Source organism: Podarcis gaigeae (assembly GCF_964106915.1).
Source record: "Podarcis gaigeae genome assembly, chromosome: 7".
NCBI lineage: Eukaryota > Metazoa > Chordata > Lepidosauria > Squamata > Lacertidae > Podarcis > Podarcis gaigeae.
This window is the reverse complement of record NC_139683.1, coordinates 14011131-14030051: the sequence shown is the minus strand read 5'-3', so window position 1 is coordinate 14030051 and position 18921 is coordinate 14011131. Positions and strand designations below refer to the sequence as shown.

Genomic DNA, 18921 nt, shown 5'->3' with positions numbered 1-18921 from the left:
TCCCTCTACCACCTTGCTGCCCGTTTTATCCTGGGTGGTGGAGAGCAGGGGCCTGGCTCCAAGGTCACCCAGCTTTCTCATGGCGATATAATAATAATAATTTATATTCCGCCCTCCCCAGCCGAGGCCGGGCTCAGAGCGGCTAACAACAGTAAAATAATACAACAATATAAATTACAGCGCTGACATTTTCTAATTCACATCGTGGATCCACCTTCAAAAGCCCCCAGGGCAGCCTGAAGGGAACCACCGGCTTTTTGCCTATGGGCCTCTGCGATTGTCTTGATTCCTTATCTTTATCTTCCTTTGGCCAATTGGCCTGTGCGTTTCTCCAGTTTCATTATCTCTTATCTGCTTTTTGCCAATTAACCTGTGCATTTCTCTAAATTCCTTTTCTCTATCTGCGTCTTCCCCCTCACTCTACATTTTCTTCCTATCTCTACATTCTTCTTTCCTATCTCTATATTCCCTCCCTCCGTTTTTCTACGGCAGCCCGGATAGGCCGCTTCCTCTGACGTCACCCTCCCACGATCCCTTGCGGCGAGCCCTCCTTGGCAAGGTGAAGAAGCTGGCGGCCCAGCCAAGATGGCGGCGTACCTGACCCACCAGCAGAAAGTGCTGCGTCTCTACAAGCGGGCGCTGCGGCACCTCGAGTCCTGGTGCATCTTCCGGTGAGAGACTGGGGGGGGGGGCTGCTCCCCGGGACTCTCTTTTCGGGGGTCCGAGGGAGAAGGAGGGCCTCTGTTCTTCTCCGTGACTGGGCCTCGCTCCGACCTCCTTCGTTTATTCCGCCTCTTTCCTGTCTTTCCTCTCGGGGGGCCGGGCAGCTTCTCTCGTGGTTGCTTCTGTGTCTCTTCCTCACGGCCCTCCCATTTCTCCAGGACAGCAACAACCCTGCGAGGCAGGGCCAGAAGGGGAAAAGGGAGCCCCGTTGAACCAAAAAAGAAAATAGAGGGGGGAGGAAAAAAGAGCATACTAAGTCTGGTCTGCTTAATCAACAACTAGTAATATCCAAAGGCAACACGATGACCAAGTACAACAGTTCCAGTTACAGATAGGTAGCCGTGTTGGTCTGCCATAGTCAAAACAAAATAAAAAAAATCCTTCCAGTAGCACCTTAAAGACCAACTAAGTTAGTTCTTGGTATGAGCTTTCGTGTGCATGCACACTTCTTCAGATACCTGAAGAATTCTTCAGGTATCTGAAGAAGTGTGCATGCACACGAAAGCTCATACCAAGAACTAACTTAGTTGGTCTTTAAGGTGCTACTGGAAGGATTTTTTTTTTTTGTTTCAAGTACAACAGTGTGATGTCAATATAAACTCTTTATATAATCTATACAGAACAATATGAAATATGCACTCTCTGCAAAACCAAATAAACAGAAATCTTCTAAATCTCTAAAAGTCACAAAATATGCACTCTTGGATTCTCTTGAAAATATAGAACCAAATAAACGTAAGTCTTAGAGGTCTCTGGAAGTCTTTGTGGGCTATGCAAGTCACTCAGATTCTTATCTGGTGAAAACAAGCCGCAAAGCTTTGTTTTGTGACTTCCAACTCTGCTGAAGTGGTCTGCAAACAGATGTAGTGAACAGTGATCTAAAACTAAGAAGACCCACTGACTGTGGCCCTCAAACTTTCCTCAGGACCATTCTTTCAGAATAAAAATTTCCCCGCGCCACACTTTTTAATTCATGAGAAATCCCTTGGAAAACAGTGAATTTTGTTTTTATATAGCGGACGGGTGAAGAATTGAAAGTTCTTTACTCTCTGATTTTTTATTTTTTTCATAGAATCTTAAGGAGTTGGAAGGCACCCAAGGGTCATCTAGTCCAACCTTTCTGTTTTTTATTGTATCTATATGAAAGTCTTGGTTTGGTAAAAAAAGGAAAAATATATCAAGTTTTGTATTTTCCCCCCTATAAACCTTAATAAATTTTATTTTTAAGAAAAGGAAAACAAAAAGAAACCACTCCTAGCCATGCTTGATTTGTAATAGGACATCCAGAAGGTATAAAATAATGCAGTTACATAAGAACATGAATCATTCCCAAGATATAATCTTGATTGTCCTTGAATCTTGCTGCTACACCAGGGTGGCACTGAGAACCACTGTACTGTAATAATTCCAAAAAAGAGCATGGTAAGACTTAATAGTATTAAGTTATACATACATACATACATACATACATACATACATACATACATACTTTTATTTGTATGCTGCCTTTCCACAGTTCAAACCATGCCAGAGGTGGCTTATAACATGAAAAAATGCATAACTACAACATACAAGCGTCATTCTAAGCAATAAATACAACATGAAAAAATACACAACCAAACTGAACAATTTCTAGACATTCCTAATCAAGGTATTGCCCTTCTGTGGATCCTGTTAGGAAAGCTAGGCTCAGAGATGGTAATTTCTTTCTTTTCTCCTCACCCATTTTGTGATTTTTCTGCTATTTGTTGATGTTTGCTGGTGGGTAGGCTGAGGGGATCAGGTGAGGTTTGAGCATTTCCCTGAAATCATTTTAACAAGGGTTAAGATGAGCTCACGGGTCTTGTTGTTGCTTTGGGTGGTCTTTGCTCCCGTGTTAATTATTGTTTACCCCTTGCTGTGCTTCCTGACCACCCTATTCCTCAGGAGCACCTATGTTCTTAAAGTAAAGGGCTGAGCAGTGAGGTGACCAGGTTGCAGATGATATCGTATTATTCAAGATGTTGAAAAATAAAGCAGACTGGAAAGAGCTGCAAAAGAATCGCTCCAGACTGGGTGAATGGGCAACAAAATGGCAGATGAGGTTGAAAGTAAGTTTCAAGTGAATACATGGGGACAAATAAATTGTATCTTCACATGTAGACAAACGAGGAAATTAGATCTTGGGGTAGTGTTGTGTAGCTCAGTGAAAATGTCAAGCCAGTGTGCGGCACCTTTGTAAAAAAGGACCAGTTCTATTCTAGGGATTGTTAGGAAAGGGATTAAAAACATAACTGCCAAAGCTGTCATTCAAATCTATGGTGTGAACACACTTGTATATAGTTTTGCTCTCTGTATCTCAAAATCGATATTATGGAGCTGAAAAAGCTGCCAAAGGGGACAACCAGAATAATCTGGGGCTAAATTCCCTTCCAAACAGGGAATATTTAGGTCTTCAGGAGTGTCTAGCACTCTCAGTTGTGCTTAAAATGTGATCCATTGCTATAAATCCCCTCACAGCCATGCACAGCTGTATTTAAGAGCCAAAATAACAACCAAATAGTTAATCAACTAGTTAGAATCTTAGATAACGTTTCGGACTTTATGCCTAAAATTCTAATTTTGTGAAACATTATCTACACACCTGATCCCTCTAGTGGCCATTCCATAGAAATGGTTCTATTATAACAGTCTTAAGTAGAATTCTTATCTAGAGCATTAGGAAAATTGGGTAAGTGGTTGTGGATTTTACAGGGTGCCCTATGAACATGGTGCCCCATGACATTTTATCCATGGAGTAATCTGTGTGTAGCTATCTGACAGTGTGTTAACTCTCAGCGACTGCAGAATGGTACAAACAGGGCTACTTCTGTCACTACAATAGTTACACACCTTTGCAGTTTAGATTATAAAATGCATTACAGAGAACAGTTGTTAAAATGGTGATAAAATAATAAAACTGACATTAAAAGTTAGCAACATCAGAGAAAGCTATTGTTAAAACAGCGCCATAAAATGATCGAAATGCAGACTGGATTTTTTAAAAAATGGTTCATAAAAAAATAATAACCATGGTTAGCCCTAAAAAGGGGAAAGGGATTTGTGTTTGAGAAGGGGAAGGGAGCAGAGGAGCTCTCTCTAGTAACTGTGATTGGGAGATCAGGCAGCATTATATCTTCATTGACCTGTAATTTCACGATGGTTATCTTTTTCTTTTTCCTTGCATTCTCAGGGACAGGTATCGATTCTTCGCCTGCCTGCTGAGAGCACGGTTTGATGAACATAAGGATGAAAAAGATATGGTGAAAGCATCCAAGTTGTTGCTGGCTGGTGAACAAGAATTTTGGGAAAATAAACACTCTGAGCCTTACATCTTTCCGGATGCTCCAGGAGGCACATCTTATGAGAGATATGAGTGCTACAAGGTCAGTGCATTACAAGGCAACTTGTGACTAACCTCCGTAATCCGTTGCAAACCGCACTGTGCACATGCTTGGGATAGTTATCATAGTTTCAACAGAGAGTATTGATTAGTACAAGAAGTACGCTAAATTGGGGGGGGGGGCAACCCTTTGAGCAGTCAGAAGGGAAAAAGAAAGGGATGATGTGTTTTCTTTTCCCAAAGAAAATGAAATGGTTAAGTTCAAGGAGTATACTTCAGACATGGGAAAATGTAAGTGAGAAAAGTATCATGTCTTGGGCATAACAAAGTCATGGAGAGGTAGAGAGACCAAATTTTTGCTAGAACACACAAGTTGTCTTCCAGTAAAGTATTATCAAAAGGGGGAACCTGTGTGCCTCCTAAAAGCAAGAAGATGGATGCACTGAGCAGCGCTGCTGCTGCCATTATACAAATACGTGCTGCATTGATCCTACTGTCACTCTCATTCATCCATGCTGAAGAGGAGTACAAGTTGGAGGGTTAGATGTGCATCCTTTAAATAGCTCACATTATCGGCTTCAGAAGCAGCAGAAGAATCATATTATCCAAAAGATCCATCATTTTAACGGGCGGGAGTGATTTGCGGCTCACTGGAACCCTACATATCAGGAAGGTAGTGCATGCCCAAATGGCCCCTGGCAACCAACCATTCATTTGGAAAGTGAGGTACTTCTGCCCATACCTCTGCCAAATGAGTTGGATGGCGAAATTTCTTCTTTTCTAGTAGCTGCTCAGTATGCTGCCATAGGAGCCCATGAGGAAATGTATAATATTTTTCATTGGGTATGTGCTGACTTATAGTCAGATGTAGACCTGTCCTGTGTCTTACCAGCCATGCTGCTCGCTCCAACATGGAGATGGTGGGGACTGAACCTTTTGCATATAAAGAAAGCTCTCGCACTGAGCTCTGGCAAGCTATGGCCTCTTCCCTCTTCGTTTAGGCTCATTGGGAGTCTTTTGGAAGGTGGATGGATGATATTTATTCTATTGGCTCTCCCGACTATAGTCCAGTATTTTATTGTAGGATCTTCTGACTGAAGACTAGTTGTGTGGCACAAGTTGACTCATAGTAATGAAGCCCCACAATGGGGTGCACACCTTGTAATTCTTCCTTCTCAATTTGGTTTAAACTGCACATTGCAGCAATTCAAGCCTAAAAATTGCTAGGTCTTTATTAAACTAGTCTACTGGGTCTTTTATTAAACTAGCCTCTTAAACAAAGGAACACATTGAAGTGTTACAGGAAAAACATTGTGCCTTCAAAGAGACAAGCAATCTTTGCCTACATTGTTATTGCAGTATTTTAAGTTATGGTCTGGTTTCCAATCTGACAGGCACCCGAATGGTTCCTAGATTTATGGCATCCTTCAGAGAAGGCAATGTATCCTGACTACTTTGCCAAGAGAGAACAGTGGAAGAAGCTCAGGATGGAAAGCTGGGAGAAAGAGGTTAGTCTTGCTTCTTCTCCACTACATGTACTGCAGTGTAGATTTCTGTGTGTTGAAAGACAAAAGAAATGGCAGTCGCATATATTTAGACATTCTGCTTGTTTCCTAACAACGTATCTTTAAACGTCATCATTACCATGAAGCCTAGATACATTATCATCTTTGAAAGCTCATTCTCACTTTGCAAATGCACAGCACTGCATTTCAGCGGCATGTTGCCCATCCCAAACTAAGTGGCTAATCTGGATAGCTTGTTCTCTCTCCGGTCAGGATACCAGATAGTACTTCCATCTTATCTTGGCATGGGAAACTTTCTGATACATGTTCAATCCAGCAGGACACAAGCATGCATTGCTATAGTCTCCTGTGGAAATGTATGGGCACCAAGCTTGAAGCGGGCAACACTATAAATAAATGCTTGGAGATGTACTCTTGGTGGCTACTGACTTGGTTTCACTCTCTTAGGTTCAGCAGCTTCAGGAAGAAACCCCAGCAGATGGCCCCAAGACAGAAGCCCTGCCTCCGGCACGGAAGGAGGGACACCTGCCTCCCCTGTGGTGGCAGTATGTCACTAGGCCACGGGAGCGTCCAGCATAAAAGGATCAACTTTCCATGTACAAAAACACTTCTCCAAGAGGAGATTAAGCCCTACCAGTAAAAAGAATGTCTGCATGCATTACTGTGGTACCTGTACCTAATAAAATAAAAGTTCAGTGTCAATCAGTGGCGTTTGTGTGAACATCCAAGTGTGGACTATGGTAGCACCTCATCTGCCTCAGTACAGTGGTACCTTGGGTTACAGGCGCTTCAGGTTACAGATTCCGCTAACCCAGAAATAGTACCTTGGGTTAAGAACTTTGCTTCAGGATGAGAACAGAAATTGCGCGGCAGCAGGAGGCCCCATTAGCTAAAGTGGTACCTCAGGTTAAGAACAGTTTCAGTTTAAGAACAGCCCTCCAGAACAAATTAAGTTCTTAACCCGAGGTACCACTGTGTGTTGTTTTAGTATCAGTATATGCAGGAAGAAGAGCAGCTCTTTAATTATGGAACCCTCTACCTGGAACTGTTTCTAATGTCTTCCTCTTATGCTGCTTCCAGAAGTTGAGCAGATTGACGCTTGGGCAAGTTTGAATCGCATAGTTGGCATGACAACCCATCGCACAAAAGTTTCTCCCAAAGTAGGGACACCCTCTGTTTAAAACAGTTGCCCCATTGCCCAGTTACGTATTCTTGGGAGTCCTTATCCTCCAGATATTGGTGGGGAACGATGAGTGTGCTGGCACTCTGCCCTTCTTAAGCAGTCTGGTTCTCTGTATAGGTTGGGAATTGCCTTATGGGAGCAGCAGTGTGGATATGAAATACAACAGACCTGGGCCATGGGCTGCCACTCAAGATTATTATTGCTCTAAAAGAGGGGTGGTGAACCTTTTGTTTTTACAGAGGATGTTGCGGCAGCCATCAGCCTCAGCCGCTATGGCAAATGATAATGGAAGTTGTAGGATCACTACATCTGGAGTTTCCCCATCCTTGTTCCAGAGCAAACAGCCTCTACATACCATGCCCAGGTCACCTCCAGAATTCAGACTGTTTTTGCATAATTCAATAGCCATTTCACACTAAACCTATGAGGAGAAAGCATTCAACATATCATGCCCTTGTTGATGAAGATAAGCTTATTCTAATAGGGTTGTATCCAGCAAAGTCATCCTATTAGCACAATGATTTCCTACAATCAGGTGGGGAAGGTAGGCAAGGGGGTGAAAGAGGATGTCTTGATGTGCAAGCCTAAGTTCTTGTACTGCTACAACCCATATTTTCTTCAGTCATCAAGCTGTGCAATTGGATCCTCTTTCCAACCAAGTACAGTGAGATGCAGCTATGTTATACCATCCACTTTGTACTGGGAAGTCAACAAAATGTGGGTCACGCTGTTTTGTTAGCTCCCTTGGGCATACTTTGATGGGAAGGCAGGGGGAAAAGATAGAATTTTATTCCTGTGGCTGCAAATGGAAGGCTACAATGTCAGGTGAACATACTACACTGGAAGGTATATGGAATATTCAAACACACTTCTCTTACCTGCAATGAAGTGTTCCTTTTTTCTGTGTGTCAGTTTTGTGATTAACGCCCAGTTCATACTTTGCTATATAATACGCTGGTGTTTAAAAAGGCATAGTGGCAAAGCCTTTTATTGAAATGGGGGTCATGGAGTAAGATTAGGCAACTAAAATATGAGGTTTATTAGCAGGTCTTTATTTATAATATAGGCTGAAGCAATCATTACAATGTAGAAGGGTAACACAGTTAACAGCAATTTTTTTTATTTATAGCAATTCAGAACAAAAATGCATGAGGGGAGAGGTCAACTCTCAGTACAAACTAGCAACTAAACCACAATAACTTACCATTAGAAACATCTTTTCCTTTAAAAAACGGTGACACTGCTTTTACAATAGGCAAGGAACACACACCAAAAAAAATTAAACCCAACAGAATGATTCAAAGTGGTTTGTTACACCCTAAACATTGAATTTTGGCAACAGTTTTGATAATAATTTTTTTAAACCAAGAGTAAATCCTAGTGTTTAAAGAACTAAAGAGGAGCTGCACTTCTTGAATACAGCTGGATTTGTTAAAAAAAATGTTTTGTATGCATACCTTTTGGATCCAATCCATCAGTAATTTCTCCTGCCCAAGCCCCACAAAAACTAACGGGAATTATACAAGAGTACTGCTGAGCCCTTGTGAAATGCCAGCTGATTTCAACATGAAGCTTGCCAGGAGATGATCATGACCCCCTGCATCCATTTTAGTCCAATTACTGTTTTCCCTGCCCCACCTTAGTTTAGTGATGGGGAAAAGATCTTGAAGCATCATTTGCAGAACGCATCCGCTATTTCATCAAGATTGGGTGGGCTTAATTATACCAGAGGCACTACTTGTTTCAATGAATGTTTCGAAGTAATAAGGAGCTTGTTTTTCATCAAAGGAGAGCTTTATCAATTAAAGATCATGCTTTTTTTGTCTTGTGTTTTTGTTTTTGCGTCTGAAGCCATAACTTAAAAAAGTGTTAAGCAACCACAGCAGTGTAAATGTATATAGAACACAGTGACTATAACAGTTTTACAATACGTCTCACATCCAATGCAGTTATGTATTTAAAGCATAAGAGGTTATGTAGGCAAGATGGCAGCCAATAGGAGTCTCAAGAATGTCCGTGGAGGAGTAGATGTGTGAGCATAGGCCCAAATGAGCTCCTCCCGCTGTAGGGGCTACTTCTCTGCAACCACCAACACGCAGGTCTGTTGAACCGTTAATTCCGCTTGCGTTGCCCATATAGAGATAAGGCAGACGGTATTCGTTTAGACTGCAGAATGCTTTAAAAGAAAAAGACACAACCCACAAAACTGCAGCACACCCGTGGTGCACGAGTGATGCACGTTTTCTACCGACCCCATGAAATGGATTATAATCACAGCAATTTTCATGTTAAGAAAAGAGAAGGAAAAAAAAACCCCACCTATAAATTTATTAACAGCTTTCCTAAAATTCGTTGCTAAGAAGTCTCTTTAAAAAAAAAAAGTTCAACCCCCCCCCCCGTAACCCCTGTAATAAATAAAAAAGCAAAGCTGTGTGCCCGTTCCCTCCCGCATTCCCCCAAAGCTTTTAGCATTTATGAAAAAAGCCAACCCAAAATGTCACTTAAGAGAAGGAAAAACAGGCCCCTTACGATAAACGTTTCTCATTTCATCAGAATTCTCAGCTGGTTCCCAATCAGATCAAGTTGTTTCCTCAAAACTTGTGGGGTGTTTGCTGTTTCTTTGTTAAGCTGCCCAGCCTGCTGAGCATAGCCAGTTTGATGAGAAGTTTTTAACTAAGAACTCCCTGGTAAATCTCCCCACCACAACCCTTTTCAAGTCTACGCATTTCTTTCTCTCCACTTCTTCGTTACTGTCCCTTAACGAAAGAAAAAAGAAAAAAATGAGACAACGTGAAGGGAGAAAACAAATAAAAGTTCTTAAGTCTAACCTGGCTTAAGATGGCATGACTTGACAAAAGTTGTTGCTTGTGCAGTCCTGAAGACAAGGGTGGGGTGGAATAATACAAATTATGACTATTAAAAGGAACAGTCCAGAGAGGCTATTCTTAGGCAGGAGATCTTATGGAGCCTTGACAAATTTTAATGGGAGAGGCTAAACACAGGAGGTGTTCCTAGTGTAAAGCGCCCATATACTTCCTACATAAACAAACACTGCAATCCAATATGGCTTATTCGGACGCATGTATCTTGAAGCTACCGCTAAGCTACTTTTGTGCAACAGTAAAGTCCCTCCCCTTTTCCTATCCCCTAAATACTAACCAATTACAGGCTCTCCCCCTCTCTCTCTTCCACTATATATTGCTTTAATCAATCAAGCTGCTGTTTCCTGCCTTTCAAACATAAAAAAGTCACTGTACTTCAGCGAGGACTTGTTTCTTGCCACGTCCTTCGTACGTTAAAAAACAAAAGCTGGTTTTTGCATCCTTCTCATGACAAGGTGCTTTGCAAAAAAAAATAAAAAAATAAAAATTCCTGGGGAGAGCGAGAATGCATTACTACTCCTCTCTCCTTGCCAAAGTTTAAGCTACTTGATCTTCTTCGTACGCATGTAAAACTTTTTTTCCTTTTGTTTTGTACAAAGTGTTTATAAAAAAGTTACACAGGATTTGGCACCTTCAAGGGGGGGGAGAATCAAAAGGGAAACTCAGGTTAAAAATGTGCAGGAAAAAATAATAATCAGCAGTATTTACAAAAAAAAATAATAATATCAGAAAGAGGCTGTGCCTTAAGCGTTTTAGTTTGCAGGTCCCCTCCCTCCTCCCACCCCCGCTGCCCTCCATTTTAAAGAACGTTTCCAGCTGCTTTGCTAATGAGCATCCTGCAAATTCTGATTGTACAGTGGAATGGACAGACAGACGGTTTCATCAGGTAGTTCAGTCTCTGTTAAGCTGGTCGACTGGCAGTGGTCCAGCGTCTAGGAAATGCGGGGCGCTGAGCGGTCATTTGTGGTGGTCTTCTTCAGCTTCACACCCCGGCGAATCGCATTGAGCATGTCTTCGCCTTGCGGGGCCTCTCCCAGATTCTGGTCCCCCAACTGAGGCACCGGCTGGCATGGGGGAGCAGTCATGTTGAGGCTCTCCCTTTCTCCGGGCTCTCCTTCCCTTTCCCCGGCTGCCTGTCTCTGCTCCTCTCCGGCACTCGGCTTCTGGCTCACAGCGGGAGGGTTGGCGGGTGCCTGACCGCTCCACGGCAAGCCTGCACCGACTCCAACCGGGTTGCCGCCTCCGGCCTCTGGGCTTTGCTCAGGGCTTTCTTCAGCCCCGCTTGGCACACTGGGCAGCCCCCCCGGCATGTCTGGGACGGTTGGCGTCTTGACCGGAATCACGGGCGTCTTGATGGGTATCGGCCCTGCCCCTATGGTCCCACGCCGGACCGACGGTTTGGTGGAAGGGGTCCGTCGGATGGTCGCCACGCCGGGAGTCACCAGCACAGGCCCAAGGGTGGTGGGGAGGCCTGCGGTGGACGCAGGGCGCTTGGCGTGAAACATGCGGCGGTACGACTGGCTGATGTCACTGTTTCTCGGAATAGTCGAAGACTTGTCAAATTCCTGCTGCTCCGGCTCTTGGTCCCCGCTGACGGAGAAATAGTCGTAGTCCGAAACTGGAGGTGGAAAAAGACAGATCAGGAAACTACGGCTGTTCAACTGCTGCGAGCTTTTATTTCACTGCCGCTAACTGCAGCAGGATGAGCAAAATTTACACAGGAGGCTTAGTCTGCTCAGAATTGAGTACAGTGGTACCTCGGGTTAAGAACTTTGCTTCAGGATGAGAACAGAAATCGTGTTCCAGCGGCAGCAGGAGGCCCCATTAGCTAAAGTGTTAACCTCAGGTTAAGAACAGTTTCAGGTTAAGAACAGACCTCCAGAACGAATTAAGTTCTTAACCCGTGGTACCACTGTACAGCAGTACCTTGGTTGTCAAACTTAATCCATTCCAGGAGTCCGTTCGACTCCGGGAACCATTTGGAAACCAAGGCGCAGCTTCCGATTGGCTGCAGGAGCTTCCTGCAGTCAAGTGCAAGCTGCGTCGGAAGTTCAGCTTCCAAAAAACGTTCACAAACCGGAACACATAATTCTGGGTTTGTGGCATTCGGGAGCCAAGCCATTCGAGAACTAAGGTACCAACTGTATATGTAACTTTTCCAGAGTTAATGCTAAATACATTACTTCTGGCAAATGAGCCACCGTAACTGCTAGGTAAAGGTAAAGGTACCCCTGCCCGTACGGGCCAGTCTTGCCAGACTCTGGGGTTGGTGCGCCCATCTCACTCAAGAGGCCGGGGGCCAGCGCTGTCCGGAGACACTTCCGGGTCACGTGGCCAGCGTGACATCGCTGCTCTGGCGAGCCAGAGCCGCACACGGAAACGCCGTTTACCTTCCCGCTGGTAAGCGGTCCCTATTTATCTACTTGCACCCGGAGGTGCTTTCGAACTGCTAGGTTGGCAGGCGCTGGGACCGAACAACGGGAGCGCACCCCGCCACAGGGATTCGAACCACCGACCTTTCGATCGGCAAGCCCTAGGCGCTGAGGCTTTTACCCACAGCGCCACCTGCGTCCCTTACCGTAACTGCTAGAGGGATATGAAATTTCGTGTCCTGGGCTTTTAGACTCTTCTACCCATGTCCTATCTGAAAGCAAAGGGACATATTGGTTGTCAGATGTGAAATAACAACGTTCTTTTCAGCTCTCCTTACTACCATCTCTTCAACGCATGATGAGCCTTTGTAAAAATGCACAAAGTCTGCAGCATGCAGAAGGCTTGAGAGGTGCAGCAACTTTCTTGGCTTGGCCGTTCCAAAGAAGCAAAAAGTGGACACGCACATTGCTTACCTTGCGAGGGGATGGTGTCCTCTGAGCAGCAAGGTGTGGTCGTTTGGGTGCTGTAGCCGCTGGAACACTGCAGGGAATCCCGGCTGCTCCTCTGGGTGTCCAGCTGCAGCCCTCGAGTCAGAGCCAGAGCCAGCTCTTCGCAGGCCTCCATCTCCTCTCCTTGCTAAAAAGACAACAGAGGCCCTCTTGTTAGGATTGCGGAACAGGGATAGCTAGGATGATCCTCCAGGGCCTCTTGCTGTGACCACCCTTTCTGCAACCCCTTCTGCACAAAGTAGATTATTACAAAATTACAGTGGTACCTTTGGTTGCAAACGGGATCCGTTCCGGAGCCCTGTTCGCAACATGACCAGAACACAACCCGCATCTGCGCGTGCCGCGATTCACAGCTTCTACGCATGGGTGCGACGTTATTTCAAGCGTCTGCGCATGTGGCAAAACCCAGAAGTAACCATTTCCGGTACTTTCGGGTCGCCATGTGACGCAATCTGAAAAGACGTGAAGCAAACCTGAAGCAAACCTGAAGCAAACGTAAGAAGAGGTATGACTGTATTCCCGCTAGATGATTAGTCCCAGCGTCATAAAGTAAATGTTCAAGCTCTGCAAGTAAGTGCAACAGTAAGAGCTGTCCAACAGTGGAGCAGGCTCTCTCAGGAGGATGTGGGCTCCTTCCTTCGATTCCTTCCTTCCTTGGTTTAAGCAGAGGTTGGATGGCCATCTGTCACTGATGCTTTAGTCAAGATTCCAACATTGCAGGGGGCTGGAGTGGATGGCCGTTGGGACCCTTCCAACTCTACAATAAGCAGCAAATGTCTGTGCAACTCAGAAGACCATTGGGGCTCAGTTGGGCCCATTTGGTACTGGATGAACAGGTCTACTGGGGACACAACAAAGAACAAGAGAGTCTCACCCTTGGGGCGGCTGACACAGTCATGCTCCGAGGTCTCTGAGCTTCCTCGGTGGCCAGAGCTGGTCCACTCTGTGCTCCTCCGGCGGGGTCTCCTTCTCGTTTTTCCTTCCGGCGTTGCAAAGTATTTACCAAGGGCTGGTCATAAGGACCTGGCTTAGCCCAATCCTAGAGGAAAAATCCCATTAGTCAAAAGTTTATGCAAATTGCAAACTTTCTGCAAAGATACGTGCTGGGCTCCCTGCTTTTTATTAAAGGAACAGTCTTAAGTGGTTGTTTTTCTGAGCTAATGTACAGCTTTGCCTTCAAATCAAGGCACAGGCCAGGTTGACTCCATTGCAGGAGCAACAGCACAGCAGTGCGTCAGTGACTGGTGTAATGATCTCAGCTTCCTAAGTGATGGCTTAGGAAGCTAAGGAAGAGAGTCCCTCCCTCCCCCCTCCCCCCAAAAAAAACCCTTGATCTGTTCTGGAGTTTCTCCCAACCCTCTAGAACAAACAGGGGAGGAAATGCAGCGAAAGGAAGTCAACTTTGTTGGCTCCAATTGCTAGGATTTCATAAAGTCTTGGTTTTCCTAAGCCTATTTTAATATATAGTTGGGGAAATCTCCATTCTGAGGAATAAAAGGCCCTTTCCAAATGGCTGAAGGAGGAAATAATTGGGTTTTTTTAAAAAAATGGTTTTGCAGCCACACTGATAAAAATACAGCGCCAGAAACATGGCGTCATTTTAATGTGATTGGGCCAATGGGTGGGAGGGTTTGCGGGACAGGATAGCAATGCACAGCTGTTCAACGGAGAGGCAACAGACATTAAAAACGCTGCAGAGAACTGGAAGAATGAAACATCTGCGCTTCCTGTCCCCCTTCCCACAAATATGTAACTTCAAAAGCTACCCCAGGTAACAAACCATCACAATTTCCCCATAAATAAATAATGTTCAGGCTTATTGTTAAGGGCAAGATCAAACCTCCTTGCCCCTAATTTGTAGTAAGGGAGGGGTGTTGTAATACAAATGTCCCTGGCAAGGCAGTTGTAAGCATTACTGAGATAAATATGTGAGGAACTTTAAACACCTGAAAAGTGCCAAGGATGTGCACTAAAGGGAAGAGTCCTTGCTATGGGTATCAGCCTTGCAACCAGATCTTGTTTGGAAACAAAGCTCCCTTAAGATGTAAGGGAGAGAAAAGTGGCTATTTCTCTCTATAAAGGTCTGGAGATCTATTAGCGAGAGCTGAACCTCCCCAGCCTTCCTCCAATCCAGTAAATATCTTGCTTCTGTAAATAGAATGGAGCTCCTACTTATTCACACAAAGTAAATAAATATTAGCAGGTAGGTGGGGGTGCCACTTCCTATGAAGGCTTTTTAAGAATCACTTTGTCAGTGAATATTCATTTAATAAGACAAAAGTACTTTAAGTTCAAATGTAAACTCAGCCCAGTGCATTGTTACGTCGTTTAGATGCGGGCAGTTTCTCATGCCATGTTTTGAACCCATGTAAGGATACCCAAATCCAAAAGCACATCATTTCTGAAAGGTGCACCTGGGTGTTAATTCGCCACGTACCCCTTTAAAATAAGCAGAAACACTCCTGCTTTGGTCAACTCCTGGTGTGTATTTCAGAAAGGGAAGTACACAGGTAGGTACCTTTCAGAACCAAAACAGCATGGAAGTGTCTGGGACTCATATCTGTACCCTCGTGTCTGGGACTCATATCTACACCCTCGTTCCCAACGGATTCTCAGGCCGGACAGACAAATAATGGGTTGCCCGGGGCACTGCAGATACATTTCTTCCCTTCTTCCTTCCCAACAAATGTGCTCCTTTCAAAGCAATCTAGAAACCTAGTAAATTGACTCCTTTGACACCAACTGTACATTGGGCAAATGTAACTGATGTAGTCTTCAAGCAGGAAGACTTCATGTGTGTGCACATGGTAAAAAGAATAACGTAAGTTACACTAGGGAGTGATTGTCCCAGCAAGTTTTTCCAGGGGTGAAACTGTGAATGAGAGCTAACAGGAAATGCATGGCCCTGTTCAAGGTATCTCCCCTGGAAAAGATACCATGAGCAACTTTAAGGAAGGGGTTTGCACGGAAAGCCCTGCTAAAAGGAGGAAAACCCCTTTTGTTTTAAGCAGTACTTTATTAGGTGCTTTGAAGTTACAACTTTGGGCCTTCAAAGCACCTGACACCCAATGTCATTGTGAGGTCAGTTGATTGACAAGTTGGCAACCCTGGCCACCTGTCAAATTTGGCCCTTGAGTCCAATCCTGATGAGGACCTGAGCTTGTTAAACGAAAAAGATTCCCTACTGCTTAACTTTATTAATAGAGGCACACCCTCAATTAGGTCCTATCAAACTGTTATCCAGAGAGCACCAACGGTTAACCTAGAACCATCCCAAAGTCTCAGTGTGCTGCTGCACAGTTTGGAAAGCTGTTGAAATTGCTTGTTCAGATAACACCGATTTCTTTCTTTTGAAGTTCTTGGTTTATGGGAGTAGGAGCTAAGGGAGACTCCCTCGTCAGAGATCACAGAATTCAGAATAGTATTACGAGCTGGGATGGGGCAGAGAAATCGACCGAGAATTAAATGAGATTCCAGAAGCAACAACTTGCAGTAGAGTTAGGGAGTGGGAAATGGAAAGGAGAATGGGTGACAGAAACATAAAAAAAAGAAACACAAACCTTCCAGCTAGGGATCTTAGATGATGGTAACATGCCTGGCCCAATGGTGTAATAATGAGCGCAGTCTGGAAGGAGGGTGGTGGAAGAGGAAGCCCGGGTCCATGCGTGGGAGACAGGCGGGAAATGAGGGGAAGGGCCTGCACCAACGGAAGCTAAGGATGGGCCACTGGACAAACTACAGTGATAATACCCATTAGACAACTGGAAACAAAACAAAACAAAAAGGGGAAAAAAGAGGAGAGAAATTAATATAAATAGGACAAAATATGGGGGGTGGGGTACAAGGTGAATCAGGCATGCATTGCTGGGAGTGAAGGGGAAATACCCCACGGAGATTTGAGAACTGTTCGCAACTCAACACCCCATACAGTGCTGGATCATGCTTTGTTAATGTTACTCAAATATGCATCGCCGTTCAAAAACCAAAACATCATTTTCAGGGGCTGAACAGCTTTAGGGCGCTCTGTTTTGAGGGACGGGAAGTTAACCTCCCAGCGTTGGCCAGTGTTATGCATGCCGGATAAACACAATGCGGAGTTTGGATGCTCTCGTTCCTTGAGGGACAATCGCAAAGTTTCGTTCAGATTCTGAAAGCAACGGGGTGTGATCTTTCCAAAGCTGTTAATACGCCTCCTGGGTTAGTATTTTCACAGCGCATTCAAGTGAGAAGCAGCAGCAGCAGCAGTAGCAGCTCAGCCTCAGAAAATGACATGTTCTAGGAACAACATAATGAAAGGGGATGGAAGGAATTGGGGGAGTTTCCAGATGAGAATGGACCCCAATTTAAAATCACTTGCTCTGGTGGAGATCGGAAATTATCCCCAAATTATTATTTTACTTGAAAATGCTAGTACGATTTATGCATGCCAGGGGGCATCTGATTTTTAAAAGAGAATCTGGGGTTGTGCATGATTGGGGGTGGCGAGTAGACCACATGAAGATTTTGGCTTTGCCTTTAATAGAAAAGCTCCTTAGAGCTAATTCCATTGCATTGACCAAAGTGGTTCTGTCGTGGGCTAACGGTTATAAACACAGCCACGGCATGCCACAGACTGCACCGCAAAATGCCTGGCAAATGGTTTTGTGAATGCTCCAACTTGTGTTACCATCACTGCTGAACAATCTCCGCTTCCAGAACGTGGCAGGCAGGGATTCACAAAACCAGTTACTGCACCCAAAGAAGTGGCAACTGTGCGGCTGGAAGCATGAGGCAGGTTTCCCCGCTACTTTTATTTCCTGTATTAATTTGGATCATGTGTGGAGAACTTTCAGCCCTCTAGATGTTGCAAAGCTACAACTCCCCATCACCCACAAGCATGGCCAATGACTAAGAGTGATGAACGATGTAGTTCAGAGCAACATATGGAGATCCAAAGAGTTCCCTGTGGTGTCCAAACTTTTTAGGGCCTTCAAAGCACCTGACACCCAATGTCAGATTTGATAAAGTGAGGGCCGACCAAAGTTGTTGACTTTTCTTAGGATTGAAGTTGTTGAGGTTTTTTAGGATTTTACCCCAGGAAATAAGCTAAGAAACTGCCACAGGGGCCCTATTAAATCTGCCCCTGCGGGCCGGTTTAGGCCCCTGAAATGGACTTTGGACATGCCTGCTACGGGTTTCCATTCTCATCCTCTCATTTGCACTCAGGAGAACTATTTCGGGCCTGTGTGTCTCAGAGCCCGGGGAGGATCAAAGAACATGTCTTAGAGACGAAGCCTTTTTCACCTTCTCTGTGGAGGCCCAAGCCCCCATGGTCGAGCCTGAACTGACTGACGTGGGGGAGCTGCACTCGCTGACTGACTGGCAGGTTTCAGAAGCTTCCGAGGAGGCAGAGCTGGACGAATTCTGCTGGGTTAAAAAAATAGCGGCAACCATGACACGGCAAGGAACAGCAAAGGAGAGGAAAGACAAGCCAACAGGAGAACGAAAACCCAACAAAGCACAGAGGAACGAATACATTCACAGGAGGAGGAGAGAAGCAGAGTGTTAGGAGATCAGAGCAAAAATTTGATCGTTACGAACGTAGCTGGAAGCCTTCAACGCTGCAAGAGGGACAAAAGCAACAGGGTCCAAAATGGCAGAGCCATTGCTGCTTTCTAAAAGGAAGCAAACATCTATGACGCCACGTGCCAACTCCCCGCTGAGATTTCAGTTTCAATTGAAAGGGCTGACGCAATGGCACCTTCAGAACCGCCTCGGAGCAGATCGGCGGAGCGCTGAAGCCACAGCTGCAGCGCCACAACGCAAAGGCCCTCCAGCCGGGCCTTGCCTTTGGAGGCTAGTAGTTGGGAAAATCTAGGCAGGGGTATCTAGGGAAAAGCCTATATCTGGAAACTCTACGCGGATTTGTCAATAACTGGGCCAGCAGTGGAAGACCAGCTGCTGCACACAAAACTTTCTTGAGAAAGTAAATCCCTATTTACCAGGCAGACACAAACATTTTCCACATGGATTCCTTCATGGGAAGTTGTTTGAAGCTACCCCAATGTTTCCATACAGCCTTAAGTGAGGGGTGCTGGTGGTCAGAGAGTCCACTCACAGAGAGTCCTCGGCCCAGTATACCTGAAGGAGTGTCTCCACTCCCATCTTTCTGCCCGGACACTGAGGTCCAGCGCCGAGGGCCTTCTGGCGGTTCCCTCATTGCGAGAAGCAAAGCTACAGGGAACCAGGCAGAGGGCCTTCTCGGTAGTGGCACCCGCCCTGTGGAACGCCCTCCCATCAGATGTCAAAAAGAAGAACAACTACCAGACTTTTAGAAGACATCTGAAGGCAGCCCTGTTCAGGGAAGTTTTTAACGTGTGACATT

General features: G+C 45.0%; 2 protein-coding genes across 32 annotated transcripts in view; one reads left to right on the top strand and one right to left on the bottom strand.

Moving 5' to 3' along the window:
- Positions 1–515: 515 nt before the first annotated feature.
- On the top strand, positions 516–8222 carry NDUFB9 (NADH:ubiquinone oxidoreductase subunit B9). 2 transcript variants are annotated; one of them, XR_014566800.1, is made up of 5 exons: positions 516–671; positions 3935–4127; positions 5479–5592; positions 6058–6849; positions 6960–8222. XR_014566800.1 is itself a non-coding variant. In XM_083749487.1 (4 exons), the coding sequence occupies exons 1-4, from the start codon at positions 586–588 to the stop codon at positions 6187–6189; spliced, it is 525 nt and encodes a 174-aa protein (XP_083605613.1). In that variant the 5' UTR covers positions 516–585; the 3' UTR covers positions 6190–8222. The 2 variants fall into 2 exon arrangements, 1 of the variants encoding a protein (XP_083605613.1); XM_083749487.1 differs by having other exon boundaries at positions 6058–8222.
- MTSS1 (MTSS I-BAR domain containing 1) overlaps positions 7826–18921 on the bottom strand; it is a 162694-nt gene continuing 151598 nt past the window's right edge. For 4 of the 30 annotated variants that reach the window (XM_083749128.1, XM_083749106.1, XM_083749107.1 and 1 more), the window contains 5 exons: positions 17841–17963; positions 16118–16318; positions 13432–13596; positions 12513–12684; positions 7826–11293 (listed from right to left, as the gene is read on the bottom strand). In XM_083749128.1, the coding sequence (XP_083605254.1) occupies positions 10608–11293; positions 12513–12684; positions 13432–13596; positions 16118–16318; positions 17841–17963 (1347 nt within the window). In that variant the 3' untranslated portion in view covers positions 7826–10607. The remainder of the gene's footprint in view (positions 11294–12512; positions 12685–13431; positions 13597–16117; positions 16319–17840; positions 17964–18921) is intronic. The other 26 variants (XM_083749108.1, XM_083749117.1, XM_083749109.1 and 23 more) reach the window with 11 other exon arrangements.

Coding starts and splice junctions, on each gene's coding strand:
- NDUFB9 (XM_083749487.1), top strand. CDS start 586: ATGGCGGCGTACCTGACCCACCAGCAGAAAGTGCTGCGTCTCTACAAG. Junction 672..3,934: donor GAGTCCTGGTGCATCTTCCG/GTGAGAGACTGG, acceptor TTGCATTCTCAG/GGACAGGTATCGATTCTTCG. Junction 4,128..5,478: donor AGAGATATGAGTGCTACAAG/GTCAGTGCATTA, acceptor CCAATCTGACAG/GCACCCGAATGGTTCCTAGA.